Source organism: Taudactylus pleione, unplaced genomic scaffold, assembly GCF_031769625.1.
Source record: "Taudactylus pleione unplaced genomic scaffold, aTauple2 ptg000251l, whole genome shotgun sequence".
In the NCBI taxonomy this organism is placed as follows: domain Eukaryota; kingdom Metazoa; phylum Chordata; class Amphibia; order Anura; family Myobatrachidae; genus Taudactylus; species Taudactylus pleione.
The window spans coordinates 7172319-7193506 of NW_028284653.1; the positions used below are offsets into that span (position 1 = coordinate 7172319).

The 21188-nt window shown below is 43.9% G+C and overlaps 1 protein-coding gene across 1 annotated transcript; it reads left to right on the forward strand.

The window, feature by feature from the left end:
* Nucleotides 1-303: 303 nt before the first annotated feature.
* On the forward strand, nt 304-20239 carry LOC148515275 (uncharacterized). The gene is made up of 4 exons (XM_088480213.1): nt 304-418; nt 12670-12708; nt 12877-12950; nt 19169-20239. Exons 1-4 carry the CDS (start codon nt 388-390, stop codon nt 19463-19465), a joined length of 441 nt encoding a protein of 146 aa, XP_088336339.1. The 5' UTR covers nt 304-387; the 3' UTR covers nt 19466-20239.
* The last annotated feature ends 949 nt before the right edge of the window (nt 20240-21188 follow it).

A 21188-nucleotide genomic window follows, 5' to 3' on the forward strand; every position in this document is an offset into this window, starting at 1 on the left:
TTCACTTATTGGTGGAGCTGGATGACAATCAATCCAATGTAACGTTTCGGATTGGCTGGCTGCGGAATGTTTTGTCAATGTTGATCGGGGACTCAGGACTGTCATGTGTATGGGGGCTGTAGTCTCAGTGGCTGCATCTCGCTTCTCATGTCTATATGGTGGTGTTGGGCCGAGGACTACAACTACCACAATGCACAGCGCGCTAGGTTACTGATTGTAAACAAGAGTCACTGGGACACGTGTATCAAATTCTGCTGCTTGTTATGATACTAAGAGAGATCGCTGCAAGAGGGCGCTGGTTGTACGGTGATCATACTTTCCACTGTCACGCAGGGTGGAAAATATAACAGCTGCTACGTTGTCCAGGCTTTGTAGAAGCTAGATAAAATGAATTACACGTCGGAATTGGCAAAACACGGTAAATGGGATATTAGTAGTATTTGCTGGAATTCTTAGTTTTCTGCCATTACAAAAAAAGTAATCTGAACAAAGTGATTCACAATTAAAGGCCCCCATACATCAGAAATTGATTACAGCAAATTTGCAATCGATTGTGTATAAAAATCTCCCTTTTTCAATCGATTGTGGCAATTCTGCAATCTGCAATCGATTGAAAAAGGGAAAGATTTTTATACACAATTGCACGATTGCTCCAATCAATCTGATGTACAGAATTGGGGGCCTTTAGGTGCATAAATACACGTAAAGATTTTCTGTCCAACCATCCAACTAGTTGATTGGTTGGAATGAAAATCTGGTAAGTTATGAAAGCAAACAACAATCAGCAATTTGCTCCCAAATGCTGGAAATTGGACAAAAACTGTTTGAACAAAATGTTTAGATCACACATTAAACAAACTTGTCTGAACGACCGTTTTCATCTGTTTTCTGGCATTTAGGAGCAACAATTGATCATTTACTCCCATACGTTACCAGATTTTCATTCCAACCAATCAGCTAGTTGGATGGTTGGACAGAAAATCTTTACATGTGTACCCAGCCTTAAGCTGGCCACACACTACTAGACCAACTTACATCCAACCAGCCAACTTGTTGATTGGTTGGAATGAAAATCTGGTAAGGTATGAAAGCAAATGACAATCAGCAATTTCCTCCTAAATGCTGGAAAATGGGCCAAAACTGTTGTTTGAACAAATAGTTTAGATCAAACATTTAACAAACTTGTCTGAACGACCATTTTCATCTGTTTTCTGGCATTTAGGAGCAAATTGCTGATCATCATTTACTCCCATACGTTACCAGTTTTTCATTCCAAACAATCAACAAGTTGGCTGGTTGGATGTAAGTTGGTCTAGTGTGTGGCCAGCTTCATGGGGGGTATCCACTTAGCGATTTAGCCAAGCGATTGCACGATGCAACTCGCGCATGCATCGGGCATGTTTTGGTCGGAAGCGACCAGCGATGCGCGTGCCCGCTGGTCGCTTCTGACATCTGACATCGCCCGTACATGCTGGTCAACCTGATGATCTCGTCAGGTTCAGCATGTGCGGGGATGAGGGATGTGCCGGGACTGAACGAGTGAACGTTCAGTCTAGGCACATCACTAGCTATACAAACGAGAGCACGATTGCAATGTCGTAATCGTGCTCTCGTTTGTATATCTACAAGTGGATACCCGCCTTAAGTCTTTAGCAATCAACGATATTTAACACTTTGATAACTGAAGGTTCTATTTAATATATGGAATAAAAAGGCCTTTCTACTGCATTTTAGCTGGAGAAAGCAAAAGTTCTGTTCTCTATATTTAATTAGTTGAAAAGTGCAGAGAAATCATCAATTTCTCTCTTTATTCTGCAGCCCCTTCGGTTATAATGGGGCCTTTGCAGGAACGGTATTTATGCGGATAATAATAATTTTATTTATATAGCACTTTTCTCCCAATAGGACTCAATGTGCTTTACATTTGCATTAAAAAAAAAAGGACACAAAATAATTTTAACAGAAAAGAGAACACAAGTGTGCTGTCTTGAAGTTATCCCTGATTCCTCCATCTCTTTCAAACCACACATTCAGTACCTCATTCAGAGTCGGTCGTTGCGGCCGCTTGGTCGTACGCCACAGATGTTCGCTAAACTGCGCATGCGTAAAATTAGCAATCCGCGTGCGCAAACTAGCTATTATGATCAGAAATTTCTCTCTCCTTCAACTTGGCCAGGTCGTTAGTTTGAGTGACAGATTGAGCCGTTTGTGGGTGGTAACAGGAGAAGGTGCTTGTGAACGGGGGAGTGCAGCTCCGAACGCAGGCGTGCCTGACTATGCAAACAGCGTTTTATGGGAGTGCATAATTAACTAAGTAGTGTCATAGCACATGTGACATGGAAGGTTTTTACACTGACTTGATCGTAGTGCTTAAGAGAGGGTATGGTCTACCTTAAGCTCTACGACCAGCTCCGATGGTCTCGATTAATCCTTATATGCCCGGAGATGACGTGTATTGCGAACAAGAAGGGGCGTATTTTTAGTCTTACGGCCGCATCCTCCCCTCACTCGTCCAGCTAACGAACCCATCTTAACGACGCAACTTGCGAGCGCTTTATTTGCATATCCGGCCCCTTTTACCTTACGACCAAGCGGCCGCAACGACTGACTCTGAATGAGGTCCTCAGTACCTCTCGCAGTCCTGCTGTTTCCATCTCATATATTTCCAGGATCAGACCCTTTCTCACACTGTATGCTACTATGACCCTCATCCACTCACTGGCAAGGCGGCCGTCAACATCTCTCCCCGGTACCGGAAGGGGGTAATGGCCAACTCTGGAAGGTGTGGCCAGACCCCCTCTTTATGAAAAAGAAAAAAAATTATATATTTGCACTGGGGCGTTGGTGTCCGGTGTTGGCGGGGCGACTATGACACCCATCACGCATCAGTCCCTAGCCCAGCACACAATGTGACAGCAATGTGTGTGCTGGACTGGTGAGAGAGTCAGTCCTCTCTCTCCCTGTCCGGAGTACCGCATCGGGAGCAGGAAGAAGGTGCTGCAGAATGCGGGCCACGCCGGGCTCCTCCAACAGGCCTGGATAAAAAGTACCCGCTCACTCCCTCTCAGCGCCCCTATTCGCAGTAAGCGAGCAGGGCAGTAAGGAATCACAAGCTTCTTCAGGTGCCTTGGACAGGGCTGCCATCAGAAATTGTGGGGCCAGGGACTGACAAAATAGGCAGGGCCATTGCCCCCCCTCCCCCGCTACCACTAAGTCTCATAAGTCATGACTTATCATTGAGTTTTCTGCTCAGATAAACAATGGGGTGATCCTCCCCATCCCTACTTTAGGACAACACTGCTTCTACGCCTAACTCTGAGGCATCCGTCTGAACCACAAACTCTTGAGAAAAGTCTGGTGTTACCAACACCGGTTGTGAACACAAAGACACTTTCTTCAGCCTCAGGGACCCATTTCACCAAGTTAGACTGTTTCCCTTTTGTAAGGTCTGTTAGTGGCACTACTGTGATGGTAAAATTTGGGATAAACAGTCTGTAGTACCCAGTAATCCCTAAAAAACTCTAACTTGTTTTTTGTTTACGGGACGGGGCCAGTTTTGTATGGCTTCAATTTTGTTTGACTGGGGCTTAATCAAGCCTCTCCCTATGGTGTACCCCAAGTATTGAACCTCTTCCATTGCAAGGCAACATTTCTTAGGGTTGGCTGTCAGGCCGGCCTTCCTAATTGAGTCCAGTACCGCCTGTACTCTAAGTGAGATTCCCAGTCTGGACTGTGGATTACCACATTGTCCAAATAGACCACTGCGTACTGTCTGTGGGGTTTCAAAATTCTATCCATTGTACGTTGGAAGGTTGCTGGGACCCCATGCAACCCAAAAGGCAACATCCTATACTAGAATAGCCCTTCTGGAATAGAAAAGGTTGTTTTTTCTTTCGCCCTATCAGTTAATGGTATTTGCCAATAACCCTTTGTCATATCCAGTGTGGTGAGATATCTGGCTGTCCCTAGCCTCTCTATCAACTCATCCACACGTGGCATGGGATACTCATCAAACTTGGAAACTGCATTTAATTTATGAAAATAGTTACAGAAGCATAGGCTGCCATCAGGCTTCGGAATCAGAACTATGGAACTGGACCACTCACTATTAGATTCCTCGATGACACCAAGTTCTAGCATATTCTTAACTTCTTTAGAGACAGCCTCACGCTGTGCTTCAGGAATTCTATATAACTTCAGATTGACCTTAACTCCTGGCTCTGTAATTATATCATGCTTTATTATGGCCATGCGGCCGGGCTTTGCTGAAAATAAATCTCTCTTCCTAATAAGCAACTCCTTAGCTTCATTCTTTAGAGTGGCTGAAAGGGTTTCGGACACTTTTACTTCTGGAACTAAAGGGACTGATGCTACTGGTGGGCGTGGTTCAGCTAACAGAGCTAACTTATCTTTCCAGGGTTTGCTAAGGTTAACATGGTAAATTTTTTCAGGTTTCCTCTTGCCTGGTTGGTATACTTTATAGTTAACCTCACCCACTTTCTCCCTGATTTCATACAGACCTTGCCATTTAGCCAAACACTTGCTTTCCACTGTGCGTATCAAAACAAGCACTCTGGACCTCATTCAGAGTCGGTCGTAAGCGGCCGCTCGGTCGTACCCAGCGATGTTCACTAAACTGCGCATGCATAAGATTCGCAATGCGCGTGCGCAAACTAGCTGTTGCAATCGGAAATTTCTCTCTCCTTGAACACAGCCAGGTCGTTAGTTTGAGTGACAGAATGAGCCATTTGAGGGAGGTAACAGGGGAAGGTGCTTGTGAACCGGGGAGTGGAGATCGGAACGCAGGCGTGCCTGACTATGCAAACAGAGCTTAATGGGAGTGCATAATTAAAAAAGTAGTGTCATGGCACACATGACATGGGTGGTTTTTACACTGGCTAGATCGTAGTGCTTGAGTGAGGGTATGGTCAGCCTTAAGCTCTGCGAGCAGCTCCGATGGGTCCCGATGGTCTCGATTAATCCTTATATCCCCGGAGATGACATGTGATCACAAAGAGGTCGTATTTTTAGTCTTACGCCCGCTTCTTACCCTCGATCGTTCAGCTAGCGAGCCCATCTTAGCGATGCATCTTGCGATCGCTTCATTTGCATATCCGGTCCCTTTTCCCTTACGATAGAGCGGACCTAACGACCAACTGTGAATGAGGTCCTCTGTCCCCAGGGGAAAATGTATGTAGCCGGGCATTGCGGTTATACACTCTCTGTTGGGCTTGTTGGGCCTGCTCCATATATTCTTTGACAATGGGCACCACGGCCACAATCCTATCTTGCATCTGAGAGACATGTTCAATTACACTTTTATAGGGTGTGGGTTGTCCTTCCCATGTCTCCTTAGCAACATCTAGCAACCCTCTGGGAGGTCTTCTATACAACAGATCAAAAGGAGAGAATCCTGCGGAAAACTGTGGTACTTCTCTAACAGACATCATCAAATATGGCAACAAATAATCCCAGTTTTTCCCATCCTTGTCAACAACCTTTTTTTAGGCTACTTTTTAAAGTTTTGTTGAACCTCTCGACCAATCCATCCATTTGAGGATGGTAAACGGAGGTTCTCAAGTGAGTAACTATAAACAATTTGCACAACTCCTTCATAATTCTAGATATAAAGGGGGTACCTTGGTCAGCTAAAATTTCTTTTGGTATTCCCACCCTGCTGAAAACATGCACCAGCTCTCTAGCTATACCCTTGGTTGACATATTACGCAAAGGGTTTGCCTCAGGATATCGAGTAGCATAATCCACTATTACGAGGATATACTGATGTCCCTGAATAGACTTCAACAAGGGCCCAACCAAATCCATGGCTATCTGTTAAAATGGGACCTCTATAACAGGCATGGACACTAGAGGACTCTTGAAATGGGGTCTAGGTGCATGATACTGGCACTCAGGGCATGAAGAACAGAATTCAGACACATCTTTATACACCCCAGGCCAAAAGAACCGCTGCAAAACCCTTTCAATGGTCTTTTCAGCCCCTAAGTGTCCTGCTGTGATATGACCATGAGCTAGGTCCAATACAGTTCTTCTATATGTCTGGGGAACAACAAGCTGTTCTACCACATCCTCACCCCTTTTTGTCACTTGATACAAGAGCTCATTGTTAAGGGCCGTGTGGAAACATAAGCCGGCTATCTGCGTCTAACGGGTTCCGATTAACAACTTTCACATTTTCTCTGGCTCTTATAAAGGTGGAGTCCTTTAAGTGTTCAGATGCAAACAAATCCTTTCTCACTTCAAGGGGAGGTATGCTTTCCACCCTATCTATCACCTCTGCCTCCTCTGGAGGAGGTACCTCACTTTGTTCCTCATCATCTACCACTTCCCCAGCCATACTAGCAATAGGGCAAGCGTCTGAGGGTTCCGGGGTCACACCTGTGGCCAGCATAGCACCAGGATGGTCTACTGGCTCTATACTGTTCGCCTCTCCGACCACACGGGACTTCCACAATTTCCAAAAATGGGGAAAGTCTCTCCGTATTGTAACATCATGTACCAAGGAAGGGACCATTCCCACATTAACCACAGCTGAACCACAAGGGGTCTCAATATTCACTTCAGCAGTACTATAATAACGGGTGTCACCATGTATGCAAGTTACACCAACAGTTGCTCGCTGGCCCTTTAAAGCATTTACCAACCCATCTTTCAGAAGGGTGATTACACTTCCTGAGTCCAACAATGCCCTTACCCGGTTACCTCCCATAACAACCTCACACATTTGTTTTTCTGACTCAGTTGAAGGTGTAACAGTACAGGCTAACCTGGCAAAGAAAGACATTATGCAACGTTCAAAGGCAGCATCACATTGCATAGGTTCTTGAACAACTGGACAATTAGCAACAGCATGTCCTGGCATACCACAATTAAAACATTTAATCACATACAGTCAGGTGCATAAATATTGGGACATTGACAGAATTTTCATATTTTGGCCTCTATTCACCACCACAAAGGCTTTGAAATTAAACAAACAAGATGTGCTTTAACTGCAGACTTTCAGATTTAATTTGAGGGTAATTACATCCAAATCAGGTTAACGGTGTAGGAATTACAATGGTTTATATATGTGCCTCTCACTTTTTAAGGGGCCAAAAGTAATGGGACTATCAACTCAAAAGCTATTTCATGGACAGGTGTGGGCTATTCCCTCGTTATTTCATTATCAATTAAGCAGGTAAAAGGTCTGGAGTTGATTCTAGGTGTGACATTTGCATTTGGAATCAGTTGCTGTCGACTCTCAATATGAGATCCAAAGATTTGTCACTATCAGTGAAGCAAGCCATCATTAGGCTGAAAAATAAAAAAAAAACCATCAGAGAGATAGCAAAAACATTAGGTGTGGCCAAGTCAACTGTTTGGAACATTCTTAAAAAGAAAGAACGCATCGGAGAGCTCAGCAGCACCAAAAGACCCGGAAGACCACGGAAAACAACTGTGGTGGATGACAGAAGAATTATTTCCCTGGTGAAGAAAAACCCCTTCACAACAGTTGGCCAAATAAAGAACACTCTCCAGGAGGTAGGTGTATATGTGTCAAAGTCAACAATCAAGAGAAGACTTCATAAGAGTGAATATAGAGGGTTCACCACAAGATGTAAACCATTGGTGAGCCTCAAAAACAGGAAGACCAGATTAGAGTTTGCAGAACATCTAAAAAAGCCATTACAGTTCTGGAACAACATCCTATGGACAGATGAGACAAAGATCAACTTGTACCAGAGTGATGGGAAGAGAAGAGTATGGAGAAGGAAAGGAACTGCTCATGATCCAAAACATACCACCTCATCAGTGAAGCATGGTGGTGGTAGTGTCATGGCGTGGGCATGTATGGCTGCCAATGGAACTAGTTCCCTTGTATTTATTGATGATGTGACTGCTGACAAAAGCAGCAGAATGAATTCTGAAGTGTTTCGGGCAATATTATATGCTCATATTCAGTCAAATGCTTCAGAACTCATTGGACGGCGCTTCACAGTGCAGATGGACAATGACCCGAAGCATACTGCAAAAGCAACCAAAGAGTTTTTTAAGGCTAAAAAGTGGAATGTTATGCAATGGCCAAGTCAATCCCCTGACCTGAATCCGATTGAGCATGCATTTCACTTGATGAAGACAAAACTGAAGGGAAAATGTCCCAAGAACAAGCAGGACCTGAAGACATTTGCAGTAGAGGCCTTGCAGAGCATCACCAGGGATGAAACCCAGCATCTGGTGATGTCTTTGCGTTCCAGACTTCAGGCTGTAATTGCCTGCAAAGGATTTGCAACAAAGTATTAAAAAGTGAAAGTTAGATTTAGGATTGTTTGGTTTGTCCCATTACTTTTGGCCCCTTAAAAAGTGGGAGGCACATATAGAAACCGTTGTAATTCTTACACCGTTCACCTGATTTGGATGTAATTACCCTCAAATGAAATCTAAAAGTCTGCAGTTAAAGCACATCTTGTTTGTTTCATTTCAAAGTCATTGTGGTGGTGAATAGAATATGAAAATTCTGTCAATGTCCCAATATTTATGCACCTGACTGTAACTGTCAAGTCTTTCTGGCCCCACTGACCCATCTTTAAACTGAGCACTCACAGTTTCTTCAGTATTAAGTTCTCTTAACCGCTCAGAACCCTGTTCCCACGGAACAGTCTTACCGGGTTTCACCGAAGTGCGCTGTCATGGATCTAGGGGCTGCTGAGGTATAGCCAGCAGTTCCTCTGCCGCCAGATACCTTTCCACCATCTTCACTATCTGGTCAGCTGTCTTAGGATCCCCGTGGCTCACGCACTTGCGTAAAGCCATGGGCAGGGACCTTAAGTAACGGTCCATGACAACTCTTTCAACCATCTGAGGTCCAGTTAGTGTCTCTGGCTGTAACCATTTTTTGGTCAGGTGAATTAGGTTGTGCATTTGTGAGTGGGGAGGTTTGTCCATATAGTACACCTAGCGATGTACACGTTGCGCTCGGACCAACATGGTAACTCCCAGACGAATCAGAATTTCAGCTTTTAGCTTTTCATAGTTCAAAGCATCCGCCGTGCTTAAGTCAAAGTATGCTTTTTGAGGCTCGCTGGAGAGAAAGGGGGCCAGCAATCCAGCCCACTGATCCTTAGGCCAACTCTCCTGCTTGGCTGTCCTCTCAAAGGCAGTCAAGTATGCCTCCACATCATCAGTTTCTGTCAATTTTTGAAGGAAATGGCTTGCCCTTATGGAGCTGTTTTGAACATTTGGGGAAGCATTTCCAGGCCGTGCTGCAAGATGCTGCACCACCTCTTTTAGGACCTCACAGTACTTGTGCTGTTGCCGCCAGGTCTCCTCAACCTCCAGTTGATATTGCCACCATATCTCCTCAATCTCCAGTTGATGTTGCCTGGTAGCTTCTTGCTGTACTGCTGTCGCTTGTAGCAAGGCCTTGGTAATATCCTCCATATTGTTATGTTTTTCCAGGCACTTTGTAGCCTCATTCACCCAGGACATGTATCAGTACTGGTTTCCAGCAAAAAAAGAATGTCTGGCCTTTAACTGAACCAGATTCCACAACTCTGCAGGCAAAGCACCACCTGGACTTGCTTCTATGTGTGAGGCACCACAGCTCCCAGCATTGTCCCACTGTGCAAAAGCCTCTGCAGAGTATCACACCTGCAGTTTTACTCTATGCCACATTTAATTTAAGTCCAGACAGACACAGACTTGCTTTCTGCAGAACTCTCAAAGCTGCTGCGCAGACCTTTAATGCCCGCATTCTCCACCACATGTAGCAATGTCGGGGAACTGGTACCATCTCCTGGGGTAGATGGCACTGCACAGCAGCTGAGAAATCACACAAAGTCCAATGGTCTGGTGCAACTGGTCTCCCCCAGTTTTATTAGGCAAACAAACAAAATAAACAGAAATAAACACCTTGCCCGTCTGGCACTAACTATACAGAAGTGATCACAGCTCACTAATATACAAAGTATTAGAAGGGTTTTTCAGGTTTAATTTACCTGCTTTCATCATCCTGATTCTCACACAGAGACACGATAGTCTGTCCTTTCCCCAGGCAGTGTCTCTCTGTAATGATCAGCCTCACAGCACTAAAAAACAGCCACACAGCTGAAAACCCTAATTAGCCTCCTGTGAAGCTAATAACCTAAAAAGCTTCTAACACAAACACCTTCCTGAGGTCTCAAAAGACATAGGTCAGGAATCTAGGGCAAATATACCTGCCTTCCACTATGATGCCAGTGACCATGTCACTATATATATATATATATAATGTCTTTGGGTTAAGCAATACCATGTCTCATTTTGTTTTATAAATATTTGTTGTATGTGGAAACTATTTAAGGATGGGCCATCACCTATGGGCCAGTGCTCTGTACTTGTCCCCTAGGCTAAAAGTTGCCAGCCAGCCCCTGGGCTGAGCAGTCTGTCATTGGTTATGCTTTTGGGGAGGGGACCCTATGTAATTTGTTTCAAAATATAAAAACACTTTAAATTAGATACACATGCAGAAACTTACACAAATCACACTGATCTGTGTATGTTTCTGCAAAACTCGCTAATCAGAAGGTGGAGTGTTTGAAACTTCAATTTCTCTGCAGGTTTGCTTAAATCTCACCCGAGATTGAAATCACGATTCTTGGTAAATTTTCGAGTTGTATCTTTTTCATGAAAAGTAATTCCGAATTTGCCTGATGGTGAGTGGTTTCGAGTTTGCAATCTCACCCGAGTTTTATGAGTGAGAAGAGAGAACTCTCTCCCAAACTCAGCTGAGTTTGTCTTTAGTAAATTTGCAAGATGAAAAACATGCCTAAACTCACCCGAGATTGTCATCTCAACCAAACTCGAATCTTAGTAAATTTATCTCCTGGAGTCAGTACACGGATGCTGTACTGAGTACACATGCTGGTGATCCAGATGCAGGACTGGTACAGGAGAGTGGCACTAGGAGTCAGCACACGGATGCTGTACTGAGTACACACGCTGGTGATCCAGACACAGGACTGGTGCAGGAGAATTGCAATAGGAGTCAGTACAGGGATGCAGGGATGCTGTACTGAGTACACACACTGGTGATCCAGACGCAGATTAGCTCTGAAGTTTATAACTAGAGTTTCAGCACACAGACTGGTGCTGAAGTAATCGCTGGAGAAGTCTGATGCTGATTAGTGCTGAAGTTGTTTAACTGGAGTTAGCACACAGACAAGGACTGAAAAGATCACTGGAGAAATCAGACGCTGATTAATGCTGAAATTGTTTAACTGGAGTTTAGCATACAGACAAGGACTGAAGAAACCACTGGAGAAGTCAGACCCTGATTAGAGCTGGAAGGAGTCACTGGAAATAAATAGCATATTGCCAGGAACAAATTCAGACACTGGGATATAACACTTGTAGGAAAGAACGTGGAACCTGGAAAGCTGCAACAGCTAGTAATCACTGGAGGTAGCGAAGTTGAACAGAAACTTCCTGTTCCTGGAGTCAAACTAAATACCCTAAGGTAGCGGTCCATTGGAGGATAGTGTCAGCTGACAGCAACCAATGCTACCATTGGGTGGAGGGCCGATCAGGTGATGTAGACTGTCATGGCTGCATCCATGATGGTAACCGCAGCACAAAGCAACACATGGATGTCCTAGCAGACCCCAGGCATAATCTTCAGCGCGTCACCTGGCGTTTGACCGCTTGATAGATCATGGAAAGCCGGTGCTCAGGTAAGTAATGGCCTATCCCAGGCCTCTGTTATTGAAGTTAGAAAGTGTAGTGGTGTAACACACAATAGGTTAGGATCCTGCACAGTTGTGGTGTTGTCTCCTTACAGGACTTGTGGGAGAATAAGCGACGCAGTGAAAAGATAGGTTACGGTAATAAAACATCTGTGTGTGTACTGTCTCTTAAGGTGTGTATCCACTAGACGATTAAAATGAGCGATTGAATGATAACGACATCGTTATCATTCAATCACTCATTAATCGTTCACAAATCGGGCATTAAAATGTCGAAAACGACCAGCGATGCGCGCTCCTGCTGGTATATTTTCAACATCAATCATCGCCTGAACATGCTGGTCACTCTGCCAATAATGACAGATTGTGCATGTTCGGGGATGAGGGAGGGTGCCTGCACTGAACGACATATCATTCAGTGCAGGGCCGGCTCCAGGGTTCGGAGCACCCTGTGCCGGCTCTTGAAAGTGTGCCTCAAAAATGGGGGCATGGCCTAATTACCACAGGCTACACCCCCTATGTGATGTTATTTGTAGGCATGCCTGCATGGCACGCCTCCAAATAACGTCAGACTGGGGGAAGCCTCACTAGCTGGGCTTCCCCCAGCCCTCTCCCGTCACTGAATGGATGCCGTGCGCATGCGCGCAGTATCCATTCAGACTCTGAGGTCCCCAACCTCCTGATTTCACCACCCGCAGGCCACTTCGGCCCACAGGTAGGACAGTACTGTCCCGCTGAAATCGGGCTGTTGGGGAGGGGTGCGCCCTCAATGGGTGGTGCCCCTGTTTGACCGCAGTGGTCGAACACCCCTAGAGCCAGCCCTGGTTCAGTGTAGGCACCATACAGTATGAGAAACGACTGTACGATTGTTCCTCTATCAGCAAGTGGATACGCACCTTTACTGTCTGTTGTCTTTACCTGTCTTTCTTTTTTTCTTGGCGTACAGTGGGCCTTGCACTCAGGCACAAGGTCGAGTCTCCACCTGGTACGTGAGTAACCATACATGAAATTCGGGATCTGAGGCCAAAAGTGCCAGTGATGATCTTCACTCAAACCCAAATTTTTTTCTCCGTTGGTGGCGGTTCTCGGTTCGATAGGGCGTGTCGGTCTGCCTTGGGAAAGGGCTGTTCTCACATCATCTCCTTCCTTACAGATCGTCCTGTCCAGTTTGCCTTCCAGGACCATGTGCTACCCAAACGGCCTGAAAGTGAGAGTGTGCGACGCACGGTAAGTTGCAAGAGTACACCTGCACCACACCCCTCTTACACAAGCACTGGTTTTCACCACATATGAAAGATGATTGAAGTGTGTGGAATGTGAATTTAAATGAAAGCAAATATGGCACTTGCAAATTTATGCGCACCTCTTAAATCAGTATTGGTAGTAATAATAATTATTATTCTAAAAAACATTATATATATCAGCGCACTACAGTGAGTACAAAGTATGAAATGAGGACCTCATTCAGAGTCTCTCGCTAGCGCTGTGCGCTCGCAAGCGGCCCGATGGTTTGCATGCGCATGCTTCGTTCTGCGCGTGCACAAACTACTCTGTGCGATCGCAGGCCACTCGCTCGCCCAGCAAAGACAGCCCAGTGAAATGAGTGACAGGAAAGGCCGTTTGTGGGTGGTAACAGGCAGGACACTAATAACGGGGGAGTGGAGGTGCGAACGCCGTTTTAGAAGCGTGCATAATTAACACGCAGCGTCATAGTACACGTCACATGTCTGTTTTTTACACTTGAAGCCTCGCAGTGCTTGCAGTAGGGTAAAGCAAACGCAAGCACTGCGTTAGCATCCGATGGCGCTCGATGTACCAATGTTTTAATACACTTCCTGGAGATGACGTGTGCTGGTGGGCGCTCTGCCTGTGCGATTGGGCGTATGCTGGCCGCTCGCTAAGACATGGTGGGCGTGCTTATGCCTTGGCGAGCGATCGCTTCCCATGGCGTCACTTTGACAAATTTGCAGATGCTGGGGGCGAGCGATCGTATCTAGCAAGAGACTCTGAATGAGGTCCTGAGGGTTCAAGGTACTGACAGAATCCTGTAACCGTGAATGGGAGCAGGTAATGGATGTGGATAAGAGATGCAGAACTTACATAGAGTGGAGAGGTAAAGTTAGGAAAGATTTGAGATAAGCAAGGATATGTATACTGGTGTGGTTTGGTTGTTAGCCTTATGTGTAAGTAAAATAATTTTATACTGACTTTGTTAAAAAAAGATAGACAGAAGCAGGGGATCTGCTTTATATACTAAAGTGAGAGTCCCTGATTATCTACATCCTGATTGGTCGTTTTAGCTGCTATCCTGTAATAATGTAGACAGCAGCCTACTCTATGTTGTTTGGGGGTCTATGCATGTGCATCATAGTAGTACTTCAGTAGAATAATTATTTATTAACCTTTATATAGTGTCAATATATTATGCAATACTTTACAGAGAATGTTTAATCATTCACATTAGTCTATTTTTAAAGTCCAAATTTTGTACCACAGAAAAACACATGTATTTTGGACTGTGGGAGAAAACCAACACAGACACTGGAAGAACAAACAAACTTCAAACAGATAGTGTATTGGTCAGAATAGAAATAATGAGCTCCCATGCTATGAGGCAACAATGCTGACCACTGTGTCACTTTATAACTTATCAGATGCTGTTCACGGCATTTATGTTTTGATTTACTGAAAATCTGCATTATATGTTATGCAAGTTGCTTTACAGGGTTTTCACAAGTTTGTTATATTTTTGGTGGGCAGGATATCAAAAGTAGCAATGTTTTGGGGCAGTCTGTGCCAGGCAGGGCCACCATCAGGGGGGGACTGTGGGGACTACTGTACCGGGCCCGGGCACTCCGACAGAGAAGGGGGGCCTGGCCAACTCCAACCACCCGCATGCCGCTACCGCCGAAGCAAGCTAAAGGGGCCTCCTGTCCTACGCCCCCAACCCGCCGCTGCTGCTGCATCAGCAGCCGATGCTTGTATCTGTGAACTGGGAACGCTGGCCTCTGAAGCGCGAGGCCAGTGTTCCCAGTGATGCACTGCGCAGGTGACGTCATGACGTCACCCGCGCAGTGAATCACTGGGAACGCTGGCCTCTGAAGCGTTCGTGCTTCAGAGGCCAGTGTTCCCAGTGATGTGAGGAGCGAGCCTGCCCTGCGCGTCGTCCGATCGACTCAGAGAGGCAGCGGCGGTGCGGCAGCGGGAGCGTGGTGAGGTACTGGGCTGGGGGCCTGCTTATGGGGCAAAACCACAAGGGTACTACTTTAGTCAGTACTGCATAAGGGACACTATTTTAGGGGGTACTGCATAAGGGGCATTACTTTAGTGGGCACTGCATAAGGTGCATTACTTTAGTGGGCACTGCATAAGGGGTACTACTTTAGGGGACACTGCATAAGGGGCATTACTTTAGTGGGCACTGCATAAGGGGTACTACTTTAGGTGGCACTGCATAAGGGGCATTACTTTATTGGGCACTGCATAAGGGGTGCTACTTTAGGGGGCACTGCATAAGGGGCATTACTTTGGGGGCACTGCATAAGGGGCATTACTTTAGGGGGCACTGCATAAGGGGCACTACTTTAGGGGGCACTGCATAAGGGGCATTACTTTAGTGGGCACTGCATAAGGGGTATTACTTTAGTGGGCACTTCATAGGGGCCACTGCATAAGGGGTACTACTTTAGTGGGCACTGCATAAGTGGTACTACTTTAGGGGGCACTGCATACAACCGGCAGCAGCAAACCAGGCACATATGATGAATGTGCAGTTGCATATCGATATACAGGGCCATAAGGAGTGGTTTGCGAAAGCACAGGGCGGGATCGCCTGGGGGTGGTACTAGCCGTACCTGCCATTCACTGCAGTCTGCGCCCTCTTCCGGCTCACAGTTTCTGTACTATATGGGGGGGGGGGGGGAAGCCCTGCCTATTTTGTCAGTCCCGGGCCCCACAATTTCTGATGGCAGCCCTGGTGCCAGGCTTAAGCTTCAACAACCATCCATTGCTGCACTAACACAACACTACTAAGCACAACTGCCTAAAGGCCCCCCATACATCAGGCGTCCGATCTCAGGATCCTACGATCGGATCGGAAGCGCCGATCCCCCGGCCAGAAATATTGACCGGCAGCCATCGATGTTCATCGCAGGATCTGTGATATTCTACATGTTAAATTTCACAGATGTGCCAATCACGATAATTTTTTGATCGTGATCGGCATATCTGTGAAATCCAACATGGTGGATTTCACCTATCCTGTGATGCCGGGTTGCAGTGATCCGTCACTGATGTATGGGGGCCTTTACTCAGCTGAGAGACAGGAACATTGCACCAGGGGATGGAGGAGTCACATTATATGCTTTCCAGAGGTGTTTTTCTTCTCCTGTCTCTACTTAGCTGACTATGGCTGCCAAAAAGTATGAGAAGGAAAGATTGCATTTACCTGGCTATTTAGCCATCACACAGAATTATTAGCTCACAGGTTCATCACATTGTGGTCAACTGATAATTTGCTGTCCACACTTACCACCTCTGATCACAGAGTGATGTGTTGCTTACTCACATATAGGTCATGACTTTCACATGCCCGCAATACCAATATTGACGGAGTTGAGTGTTTTCTTGCTACTGCGCATGCACGAAAACCCTAAAAGCTCTTCTGGCGCATGCGTTACAGAGTGTGTGCACAAACAGAGGTGTGGAGATGGTCCATCTTATGGCTGTGTTATGGGGCTGTAGTGGTCATGTCACTGAAGTATTAGTATACGCATCACTCACATTGGAGGCCATACTCAGACAGAAAATCTGCATCTGCCATAGAGCTGGTGCAAATTTCTATGATGCGACCAATGGTGGAGTCTAAAGCCCCACCATTAGTATAACAGCGTGTACAGACACCGATAGTGGGCAATCTCAGTTCTTGCACATTCATACACACGGATGTACACCGGGGAAGGGATATGTAGTGACATTTGCATAAAGTCGCATATGGGTGACCGCCAGTAGATGCAGCAGCGGCCGCGTCCACCTCTGAATTAAATGTTGTGCGGATTTGGTTGAAAACACCTATACTGGGTGAGCAGCTCACTGTATGGGTAATATATTTGTCATTAATACTAGTGATCTCTTTGTGCCAGTGAGGGAAAATAAAAAAAGTTTTATAAACTTACATTTGGAAGAAAACACAATTGCAAAGATTGTATAGTAAAGTGCTGTTTATTTGTAGGTATTATTCATTGATAATGAAAATTAAGATAACTAAAGACTGAAAGTATTGTGACAGGAAGTATATGCCTCAATTAAAAATTACAGATATTTTTTTTATACACAGATGAAATATAACTAATATAAATCTAGTGCTGTAAAGTACAAGATTATTTGGATAAGCATATGAATCAATGATGAAGTATTACATTTCTTTCCCTTCAGTAACTGTTACCAAGTACAGAAATGTTAGCAGCTCTAAAAGTGCTTGGTTGTTTCTCTCTAATAAGAAACTTTATTTCATGTGATCCACTTCAACTTCTCCAATCACATTTCAATTGTACTGTACCATATATGAAAAAAGTAACAAAACACGGTGGATTATATTCAAGAGGCATATAGACAATTACATAATGCATCACAGTACACTGTGCTACATGGCGACCCCACTGCCCTTTTCCAAATTCAATTGAATAAACTTTTGGATAGTGCACTAAATGATAGTGTTATTAATAAAGACACTTAAGTTTTTGAACACTGAGCACCCTTTAGTTCCCACTTTTTATTTTCTTCCAAAAATTCACAAAACACTCCAATCTCCACCCGGAAGACCTATTATTTCAGGTGTTGGGTCGTTAACAAATAATTTGTCTTTTTTTGTAGGGTGGATCATGTAGGGTGGATCATGTTAAAAACTTACGGTCATATATAAAGGATACATCACACTTTTTGAATCATATTAAGAGCATTAAGTGGAAAATTAGCTTTTTGTTTGCCACTTGTGATGTTGAATCACTGTATTCAAATACCCCTCATGAGGGTGGAATCAAGGCTGTTGAGCATTACCTGAGATATGATGAAAATATCACAGAAGCACATTGTCAATTTGTTTTGTCATCTATTCATTTAATTTTGAAACATATTTCACGTTTGATTCACAGTTTTATATACAAACACTGGGTGCTGCCATGGGAACCAGGTTCGCCCCGAGTTTCGCAAACCTATACATGGGGAGGTTTGAGGAGGAGCATGTGTGGGGTCAGGAACTCGGGACGAGCCTGGTTCTCTATGGCAGATACATAGATGACTTGTTTTGTGTGGGATGGTGATGTGTCTTCACTAAAACTTTTTTTGGATGGTTTCAATCACAATTCTTATGGTTTGAAGTTCACTAGCACTATTAGTTCTAATTTCATTAACTTTTTGGACATCTCATTGGTAATAGGGGTGGATAATAATATAATTACGCAAACCTATATTAAGAGGTTGATCAAAGTAGATATCTTAACTATAAGGGTAACCACTTAAAAACATGGAAAGGAAACATTCCAAAGGGCCAAATCCTCTGTATCAAAATAAATTGCTCCAGATCAGAAGACTGTGAGAGTCAAATCATGACTCTCTATAGGTCCTTTCTGGAACAAGGTTATACGGAACAGATACTGGAAAGAGCCTGTAAAGAAGTAAATAAAATAGATAGAGATACCATCATGGAAGGGAACTCAAAGAAAGAAGAAGGTACAGATAGAAGTTTAGTGTTTATTACTACCTGCAACTCATACACAAATTATATAAAAAGGTTAAGAAAAATATTCCCTTGCTGAAACTAGATACTCATATAGGTCCCTCTATCATACCTGTGAGCTAATAATTCTGTGTGGTGACTAAATAGCCAGGTAAATGCAATATTTCCTTCTCATACTTTTTGGCAGCCATAGTCAGCTAAGTAGAGACAGGAGAAAAAAAACACCTCTCGAAAGCATATAATGTGGCTCCTCCATCCCCTAGTGCAATGTTCCTGTCTCTCAGCTGGGTAAAGGCCCCCATACATCAGTGACGGATCGCTGCGATCCTGCAACCCAGCATCGCAGGATTAGTGAAATCCAACTTGTTGGATTTCACAGATACGCCGATCACGATGAAAAAATTACTGTGATTGGCACATCGGTGAAATTAACAGATCCTGTGACAAATCGCGGAACATCAATGGCCACCAGTGATTTGTAGATAGAATTAATAATTACCATCCATAGATGAACAAATGTTGTGTAAGAATCTCTAATCTGATAAATACCGTATGTGTCCGCAGTCTATAGTAAAAAATATAATTGTCAAGTGAATTGCTTAAAGGTTGCTGTCTGCTGATTTGTCAGGTTTGAATTCACTTCTTTACACAAATTAATTAAGCAGTTAGTAAATGCACTCACTCATACGCTCTCTTCTCTTGCAACCACCAGGCAGGTATTACGACTTGGCAGGAGCAGTTCCCACATCTTCAGTCTTCTGCAATTTTGAATGCCCTTTCCTATTCCGTACAAGTTCTGACTGCAACAACTTATAGAGACGTGCTTTATAAAATATTTTACAGGGAATATCCCCAGATGTCTGAAGTGTGCCATTTCTCCTGCCATGCTGTATCATTGTTTTTGGCAATGCCACCTGAAAAAAGTTTCTGTATGCATGTCAAACTTAATTATCTTAATTATCTTTATCCTGGGCAGTGCTGGATATTTTTAGTTCTGATGTTAGAATGACTCTCGGTAGTAAAGACTTCTCATTATCATTTCTGCTGTGGCACGAGAATGTATCTTACAGCAATATTCGTCACTTCTACCTATTCTCTTATTAAGCCCTTTTCAAGGAGAAACTTTTCTTAGTGTTTAAGATATATTGGAATAAAGCCTCTTACTATATAGGACAGCTATATTGTTTCCTTCCCTACCACCACTAAGTGCAACTTAAGACTTGTTTGCAGAAGTTGTGGTATGAGACATAAATATAGTTAAATGGCCCCCCAATACAGTTGGGATGGGTTCCTTAGTGGATTTTACCTTGGTCTTTTGAAGTCTCCTTGCTTTTGAGGTCTCCATCTCCACTGGTACTCTTTTTTTTTAATCTCAAGCATTATTCTTGCTTTGGCAAGGAATTATATTTCCTTGTTTATACCTTTTTTACTTACTGCTGGTTTTCTTCCCGACCAAGGTTTGATACATCTATCTAAATATAACCCCTATGTCACCTCACCTTAATTTTAAATCCACTACTTTACAATTGTTAGCAATGAATAGGATTGTCATTTATATCCGAATGCTTGTAATGGTACTCATGCTCTGTATGTACTCACAATACTGCATGTTCTAAAGACTTGAAGAAAACGACAATAAATTCTTAAGAGTTGTCCCATTAAAATTAAAAATGCTGTTTATATAGTAATGTTTCTGGAAGGATTTCAGCTCAAGCAACAAATTATGGCTCATTTGCTAATCGCAAAATATGCAGATGCACAGTCACATTTAATGAAGCAATAGTCACTTATGTACCTATATGTATGTTTAACACATCTAGTTCCTGGTTTGGGGAGTGTTTTCATGACATGCATAGTGCAGCAGTATTGTCGGCACAGATGGAAATGCATCTAGTAGAAAAAGTACTTCGTCAATTTGGACCATCCATTAAATTAATTAAACCTTATCCGTTAACAATTTTTATTTGCTACTAATGTCATAAATGAATCATAAACGTAAGTAAACATTGGGACTGTCTTTATTTCAGGTGCGACATTTGTACATTTGAATGTTTGTATTACATAGGTATTTCTGCGCATAAAAATAAGCTTTCCTGTATAAAATGCGCCAGGTTGGTACAAAAGACATGGAAAGTAATGGCAGACTCCCGATTACTGTCACCTTGACATGTTAAAACGAAGGGGCGATATGCAGCCACGCACTTAACCAGGATCAACCACTGAATATGCTCTTACAACCCCTTAAATCCAGTCTCAATATATGGGCCCACAGCACAATATATACAATTTTGAATGTGCGTGCAATATAAGACATGTACCCCACCTTCATTCAAAAAGGAACATCTCAATCCTACTATTAGGAAGAGTCACTAAATTAGCCTCAATCTTGAGCCAGTAAGCTGTGTACTTACCAGTGAATCTAGGACATCTGTGAGGTAAGGTCATTGTTTCCCAAAACAGCATTTATAAAGTGACCCTTAGGGCCATATTCAATTGCCGGTGTACTTTCCGCCTACATTGCTGGTTTGTGCTCCGGAAAAGTATAGCGCGCATCAGCGCTATTCGCCCTATTCAATTGCAAAGGATGTGAAAATGCGTCCCGGCGAAACTTTTAGAGGCGGAAAGTCCTGTCAAAAACGGGGAAATCAGCCTGACAACCCCCCAAAAGATGCACTGAAATGGGGGATCACTATGGATACCCCCGAATAGTCCTGCTGAAGGTATTTGGGGCA